At 43.4% G+C, this 8,319-nt stretch overlaps 1 protein-coding gene across 2 annotated transcripts in view; it reads right to left on the bottom strand.

Moving 5' to 3' along the window:
- The window catches only part of ctsl (cathepsin L), a 34,252-nt gene extending 26,228 nt beyond the window's left edge, over window positions 1-8,024 (bottom strand). The window contains 8 exon segments of one of the 2 annotated variants that reach the window (NM_001310011.1): window positions 1,802-2,089; window positions 2,728-2,845; window positions 3,076-3,244; window positions 3,318-3,542; window positions 5,106-5,258; window positions 6,026-6,148; window positions 6,235-6,372; window positions 7,905-7,948. In NM_001310011.1, the coding sequence (NP_001296940.1) occupies window positions 1,990-2,089; window positions 2,728-2,845; window positions 3,076-3,244; window positions 3,318-3,542; window positions 5,106-5,258; window positions 6,026-6,148; window positions 6,235-6,360 (1,014 nt within the window). In that variant the 5' untranslated portion in view covers window positions 6,361-6,372; window positions 7,905-7,948 and the 3' untranslated portion in view covers window positions 1,802-1,989. 2 annotated transcript variants of the gene reach the window in all.
- Window positions 8,025-8,319: the final 295 nt, after the last annotated feature.

Below are 8,319 nucleotides of genomic sequence, written 5' to 3' on the forward strand. Positions count from 1 at the left end.
GAAGACACAGAAACTGCATTTAGGAGAAATCTGGGCGTAAGTAGAGGCACAAATAAGAAGCAACTAATTAGGATGGCGCTTAAATCTGCCATCAATAAAGCACCACAAAGGTTACAGGCGTAAATGGATAAAACTGCAAAGTCAGCAAAATGACTCATTAACCTGCATTGGTACATGGAGGGTTAAAGCGACAGAGAAATATTAAAATGGACAAACGACAGAACTACTTGCAGTCACCTTTTTCAGTTCAAAAAGTTGAATTAATGTGCGATGTAGATTTCAGGTGTTTATGTCTGTTAATGGCGATGATAGACGGCTTAACCCCTAAATGTGATTTCTCAGAAAGCGTGGACGTTATATCTGACAGAAACTCTCCGGTCTACAGTCACGGAGAAGGCTGCTGACTTCACAGTGAGGGTAAAACACAGAAGATCATCGCTACAGAAGCTGGCTGTAACCAATGGAAAGTTAGGTGGAAGGAAAAAGTGTGGTAGACAAATGGTACCATAGCCTTAAAATGATCAAGCTAAAGACCTTTCAAGAGTTTAAGGGAACTTCACAAGGCGTGGACTTCAGCTTCAAGATGCATTCAGGGCATCTCCAAAATGCTGTTTTAAAGGTTAAATTAGCTTTTGTATTCCATTTCTAGCATTATAAATGCTACCGAACTCTTAGTCCTTAAAAGCATCCTTGCACAACCCAATTCTGCACATTCAATGGTTTGTATACTGGGACCTTCTCCTGCATCGTTTACATTTCAATTGTTTGTTTTTTTTATAGTGCATTTTAAATCTACGTTTACTTTTAAATCTCTGCTGCACCTGAAACTGTAATCTAACTTTTACTGTAATTTACAGGCTGTATGCAACGAAATGTCATTTTGTACGCACTCTGTGCATACAAAATGACAAAGTTGTCTAAGTCATTTGGAAATCAAGGTTTCAGATTCTGTAGGAAAAGTGGAGAGGCACAGACTCCATGGTCTATGATGATTTAGGGTCCCATGACATCTGCTGGTTCTGTGAAGTGCAAAACCAGCTACCAGGAAGTTTTAGAGCACTTCATGCTTCCTTCTGCTGAAAAGCTTCATGAAGGTTTGATTTTCCAGCAGGACGTGGCAACGATGCCCATGGTGGCACTGGGCTTGATTGGCCTGAACAGAACCTCACAGAGACTATTGAGTTTCATCAAGAAGAGACGACACTAAACCTGATAATACAGACGATCTGGAGGCTTCCTGAATAAATCATGCAAACGAGCCCAGACAGAGTCCTGTGTTCATATAGAAATATCCTTTATTGGAGCATTTCTATGTGGGGAAAGTGAAAAGGAGGCACGTCGATACAAACAAGGACAAAACAAAAAACCGGGAGAGTGCTGTAACAGGAAAAAAATAAAATACTGTACAGCTAAGAGTTGTTAAAAAGGGTAAAATCAAAAGCTGTGAAACTGAGCAGGGAGGATTTCACGTGTGCAAATATGCAGATTTCTGCAGAAACTAAAAATAAAACTTCTTTTGTACATCAGTTATCAAAATTAACTACATAGTTCAGACTGTATGTCTTAATTAGCTCAAAGATGCGCTCTCCCCTAATTAAAGCCAAAGTTTAGTTACACAACGGTGGGAAAAGTGCAGCTTATTTTAAATACTGTGGTTTGCTTTGGTTTCTGTCAAGGACATTTAGGAAGAAGACGACTGAATAGTTTTAGTGTTTCACATCTTTTATTGATCACAGTAAAAGTAGAAAAAAAAAAAAAAAAAAACAAAACACAACCTCATTTACAATGACCAAAGCGAGTGTTAACGAATCACTTCCAGAGTAGCATACACATATTTACAGAGAATAAACTACAATTTTAAAAGACAAACAAAAGATAAAGTGGCGTAAAACCAGGCCATAAGAAAACGGCTCCTTTTTCCCTAAAAGCAGCAGAATCTCCTGCTGAAGCTCCGCCCCCTGCAGCGCCCCCGGTGGTAGGCGGCGGCCGTTACACCAGAGGGTAGCTGGCCGCCGTGGCGATGCCGCAGTGGTTCTTCCTGTCCTTGGCCATGTAGATGTAGCCTTTATCGCCCCAGTTTTCACTCCAGCTGCAAACAAAGAGGGTCAGAAACTCAGCGCAGCAGATTTTCCCCTGGGCTCAGACTTCAGAGGCTGAGACCCGGCCGTAATCAGGTAATCTGAGTTTAAACAGGCTGAGACCCGGCCGTAACCAGTTAATCTGAGTTTAAACAGGCTGAGACCCGGCCGTAACCAGGTAATCTGAGTTTCTCAGCCTGTTTAGAAATCCTCCTAAAACAGGCTGAGACGGCTGATCAGTGCAACAGCTGAAGATTATCCAGCTTCCCCGTCAGGCTCAACCATATAAAACAGAACTAAAATTAAGTCAAATCTTCTTGAAATGAGTCAATTTGTCCTTGATTTGAGCATAAATAAGATGATCTGCTGATGGAATGAGATTTTTTACACTTAAAATAGGAGCAACGCGTCTCCATCGTCTTATTTAGAGTGCAGTACGTCTAATCATCTTATTTTAGGGATCAAAATACTCATTCCATTGGCAGATCATCTTATTTATGCTCAAATCAAGGACAAATACACAAATTTCAAGTAAATTTGACTTATTTATAGTTCCGTTTTTGCAGTGATAGATAGCAGGGTTTTTATTTATTATTTTATTTAAAAAAAAAAAAAATAAAAAAAAATTAAAAAATAAAAATACACTGACCTGTTCTTGACGATCCAGAACTTCTTGCCGTCCACGTCCTCGCCCTGGAAGCCGTAGCCCACTGCCAGCACGCCGTGGTCCAGCTCCTCGCTGCTGCACTCCTTCTCGTAGTAGATTCCTAAAAAGCCACCAGGTGCGGTTTGAACACATCTCGGGGCTAAAAGCCTAAACGGGACTCAGACCGGGACTCAGACCGGGACTCAGACCGGGACTCAGACCGGGACTCAGACCGGGACTCAGACCGGGACTCAGACCGGGACTCAGACCGGGACTCAGACCGGGACTCAGACCGGGACTCAGACCGGGACTCAGACCGGGACTCAGACCGGGACTCAGACCGGGACTCACCTGACTGGTAGAACTGGAAGGACTCGTGGCCGGCGTCGATGGCTACGGACACGGGTCCGACGGACGCCACGGCCTTCATCAGCGCGCGCTCGTTGCCGCTGGGGATGTCGACGAAGCCGGTGTCGTTGGCGGCGCTGAACTTTGGGTCGTAGTGGCACGGCTGGTCGTCCTGCAGGACGGAGGGAGGAGAGACGTGAGGCAGGGCAGGCAGACAGGTGAGCAGCGCTGCAGGACACACCTACCGTCCCCAGGTACGGGTAGGAGTCCTCAGAGTCCAGACCCTGGTTGTCCTTGACGTACTGGAAGGCCTGGTCCATCAGGCCGCCGTTGCAGCCCTCGTTGCCCTCGGGTCTGGAACACTCCACCAGGTTCTGCTCGCTCAGAGACACCAGCTTCCCCGTCCTCCTGAACTCCTGGCCCTCCAGAGCGCCGGTGGTGCTGAAGGCCCAGCAGGAGCCACACTCACCCTGAGGGGAGGAGGAGGAGGAGGCGTCAGACGGAGGGGGGGGGGGGGGGGGGGGGGGGGGGGGGTACACAGCATCAGGCTCTGAGCTGCAAATAACTGAAATTCTTGTTTTCTGTCAGACGGCAGAAAACTGCCTTAAAGGCTGAGAGGGAGCATAAAGTAAGGAGTTTTACTATCGTTTTCTTTTTTTATTTAAACTTAAAATCACCTCCTAAATGCATTCCTGCTGCCAATAAATAAATAAATAAAATAAACAGGCCGGTTACAAAGCTCACTGGTCATTTTCCAGCAGTTTAGAGTAAAAACTTCAGCAACTGAAGGTTTTCTTACAGTAAACCAAATTAATAATTCATTTACACACTGAATACTTTGTTTTGTGGGAAATGACTGTGGAAGCTGACACGTTAACACTTTTAAATCTAAACAAGAGAAATAGTTTACAAAAATAGCTCTTATAACGCCGTCAGGGGGAAAATTAAAAAGCCTCTAATGATCATATTTGCATTTTATAGAATCATGGTACACTTCCTCACTCACCTGGTTGTTATACGATAGTGTCAAAGTCTAAGCGCTTTGCTGGCCCTGGATAACGTTATCAGTTTGTCCGTATCTCTGCGCCTCACATCTGTGACGTCCACAGAGTCTGAATTATCTGACATTTCCCGTAGTTTCACATGTTTAACATTTCCATGAGGAAACTGAGATTTCTGCTGCATTATGGAGCTTAGAGCAATGAAGGACCCCTCCCCCACCTGTTGCTGCACCCTGACAGTCAGTGAGCCGGGAGAAGGCTGCTGCACACGACTCCTTCAGTGTTACCAGATATCTGCAGTTTTTCACTAAATCTTATTAAATTTTGTTCTATACACTCTGTGCAAAATGACAAATAAAGTTGTCTAAGTCTAAATGGTGTTGTAATGGAAAATAACTTTCAGCCGGTTTAACTTTAATGTTTTAGCTCCAAATGGTGAATAAATCTTAGACGGCAAACATGCCAGTAAAAAAAAAAAAAAAAAAAAAAAAAAAAAGAACTTCTGCATTTAACCCCCCCCCCCCAAAAAATAAAGTACATTTTTACCATTTTACAGTAAAACTGGTTACACTGAGCCGGGTCTAACATAAACTAATGGGGAGGGGGGGGGGGGGGGGTGTTGGGGGAGCCGTGCAGTGTAAAGATAATGACAACAAGCCCAGAGCGGCCCACTTATCTCTGGCTGTGCGCTGCAGTCCAACTGCTACTTAACATAAAAACATAACCGCAACGTCTCAGGTTTACTAAAATTATTTAGTAAAACTATTCATTAAAAATAAGACTACTTTTCTACTAAAACATCTTTTATAACTGATAACCTGTTTATGCGAGCCTGTAACAAATAAAATTATAAACACTAAATCTATGGCACCTTTAAACCCCTAAAATGGCTAAAATACCAGAATATGTTTCAGAAAAGTAATCAAGAGCCGCCGTGTTCCTTAAGGAGGAGCCACTTTGGTTTATTTCCATTTGAAACATTAAAAGCAGGAATTGTGGGAATAGAAATAAAAAAGGTAAACGCCGCCTCACCTGGTCCTTCACGGGGGTGACGTAGCCTTTTTCCCGCCAGTCTACTGAACGAGGGGCCTCCAGGAAGTTGGGCTCCAGGAACAGGGACCCCTTAAACTTCCTCTCAGCTTTGTGCTTGTAGCCGTTCATGATCTGCTTGAACTCCTCGTGAGTCTGCGGGAAGAAAAGAGAGAAAACCGCCGTCATGCTGCCGCTCTGAGGTTCTCACGCCTCTGACGGTCAGAAAAAGCCAATCAGACGCGTCGCTGTTCTAACAAATTGGCCATTTTACCGGTTCTACACAGATTACACAGATTTAAATAAAACTGTGCATAAAAATAGATACAAAGATTATTCTTGATGTTTTTAAAAACTATTTAATATCAATATACCTCCCAACCCCTAGGGGGCGTTATTACAGCGAGCCATTACTGTTCACAGCGAGGAAGTGTAAGAGAGACTTTGTAGAACGGCGACAGGATTTTAGAAACTCCTTCGTCCCTAAAAATCAGACGTTTGGTTTCTGTGATGCATTAAATGCTGTGAATCAAATGAACTTTATGTCCCTGTTAATATATCAGTGTTCAATAAATTGAACATAAATGTAATATTTGGCTGGTTTTGTTGATTGAATGACTTTGTGCATTAATTTGAAAGTAATAAATATGGATACTGGAGTCACATCAAGCTGAGCCACATATGGAGAATCGTATTAAATCGGCTCATCCTAGATGACACCCAGCCCTAGATTTAAAGAAAATAATAATAATAATAATAATAATAATAATAATAATAATATCTCGTTGTAAAGTTGACGCAGGTAACCAAAGCAAAGACCCGTTTAATTTCTGTCAGATTCCTGCAGCCTGTAGCAGTCGCCACTTCGCCCCAGCATTACGTGACATGGTGACGGCGGTTCTGAAGGCAAAGCGGCGTCTCACCATGTCTCCAAAGTGGTTCATGCCCAGGCGGTAGGAGTGTTTGCCCATGGAGTGCTCCAGGTTGTGCAGCTCGATCTTCTTCAGGTTCTTCTCCCAAACCATTCGCCTCCAGCCCTCCTCTCTCTTTGTAAAAAATAAAGAAGTCAAAATTAAAGACAGAAAGCGCCTCTTAAAGACTGAGAAAGTGGTAAATAGAAAAAGCCCGTTACCTGATGGTAGTTTTTACTGTGCCAGCTCTTCCACAGGTTCCAGTGCTGGTCCAGCTGGGGGTCCAGGCTGGGGGCGGACAGGACGGCGCTGCTGAGGCACAGCGTGAGCACCGCTACAGGCAGCATCCTGCTGGCTTCCTGCACACACACCGGGTCAGAGGTCAGCTTTCAGAACAGCTAGAGGAGGCCCGGCTCAGAAACACGCATGCCTCCGCTCAGCTTCAGGTTCCTAAGAGCAGCTTGACTTCTCTAAGATGATTCATCTGAAAGTAAACGTCCAGCAGGCGATTCCTGGAGGAACAGTCATGCCCTGACTCAGTCACACACAAACCAGCTTCACATGTTTAGTAATGAGCAAATTCAGCAGAAAGAACCAGGTCTACTTATTCTACATGAGCTAAAGGGTGATAATGTTACAGGAAGTATGCCGTCTGTAGGGAACACAATGTCCGGCTGCCTAAAAACCTAAATGGTTCATGTTAAATTGATATGAAATAAAACATTTAACAGCTTGTTACCTGAGCTACAGTCCATTAAACCGTTGAGGCTCATCAGACAGAGGCTGAAATCTGATTGGTTACAAAACAACTGAACTGCATCTTCAGCAGGGTTTCACTGAGCGAGGAGAGATGCTAACAGCTAAAATTAATTTATATAGTGCCAACTCCCCTTTAACAGGGAGGAGAACCTCCAGCAGAACCAGAACCAGGTCAAGTTTTCAAGCTTGGACCCATTTCCAGTGACCTGATCACTTCTTTCTGAACACCTACCGCCTTCTGCTCCTGGGTATAAAATACAACATCAGCATTAACCAATCACCAGGTTACATTTGGAAATCTCTGGATCACCTTTAGTGGTGTTTCAAACATAAACAGGAAACAAAACAAAAAGGTAAATGTGTCCATATGGTAAGATATGGGCCAAAAAGAAAGAGAAAAAAGTGAAATGGCCCTTTACTGAACGCACCGAACCAGAAACCAACTTCAGCGTCATTCCCAGCCTGAGGAACATCGGCCACTAGTTAGGCCGTAAACACCAACTCTAGGACCTCCAGACACTTATTTAAATACATTATTTAAATGTATGAATTAATAAATCACAGTTAGAGACGCTTTTCTGGCTGGCTTCCCGGGTTTTATGGAGCAGAAATGCGGACTTATCCCAACAACAGCCGGATCCTGGTGTTTTTTTTGCCAAGTCACGGGATCTGCTGCTCTGGGCTGAGAGCCAACAAACACCGAGGGACTCCAGACCAGGAAAACGAAAAAGAAAACCAAAAGTGTAACCGGCACATAGCGGTGCCATGCCGATCCCTTACCGGCATGGCCTTACGGGTTCATTATCAAAAAAAGAAGCCGCAAACAAAAGGTGGAAAACAAACAATGGCGGATTGGAAAGGAAGCGTTTAGGGCGACGACAAAGACGGCCGAGTAAAACAGGACGATTAAGGCTATAAGATGACATCGTCATTTTAAGATTTTTTTTCGATCTAAAGAAAGATTTCCCCAGTATTTGTTAAAAAAAAGGCAATTTATCAATGGAAACTGGCGTGCCGTTTACAAAAACATAAAACTATCGAATATATTCGCTGTACAGATAAACCTTGATGTTAACCGAAATGTTCAGTTAGACATTTTAATATCAAAGACACATTAAATGTATAAACTTACTGTAAACTCCTTTCTTTAGAACGAGAAGAACCAAAAAAAACAATCCCTCTGTTAGCCGAGGTACACTTTATAAAGGCCAAACCAGGCGATAGGAGCGTCCCACTGAGCTCTCTGATTGGCCGCAATCTTGTTTGTTCTCAAAGTTGATTGGTTAGTTTCTTGTTGTTCCTATCTAAAACCCGCCTTGTTTGTGACGTCATCGGGAAAGCACGTGATTCCCTCCCTCCGCCAGGAACACTGCTGAAAGGGAGCTAAACTTGTTGCAGCTGTTTCTAGACGATTATTTAATAAAAAACACACAAACACCACGTTTTGATCAGCTGATCTTTAGTTTAATTTAAATCTTAACACCAAGAATACATTCAGACTTTTCTCTCCCAGACCTAAACGATGTAAAAGTGAAAAAAGACAAACC

Source organism: Fundulus heteroclitus, chromosome 12 (assembly GCF_011125445.2).
Source record: "Fundulus heteroclitus isolate FHET01 chromosome 12, MU-UCD_Fhet_4.1, whole genome shotgun sequence".
Classification (NCBI taxonomy): domain Eukaryota; kingdom Metazoa; phylum Chordata; class Actinopteri; order Cyprinodontiformes; family Fundulidae; genus Fundulus; species Fundulus heteroclitus.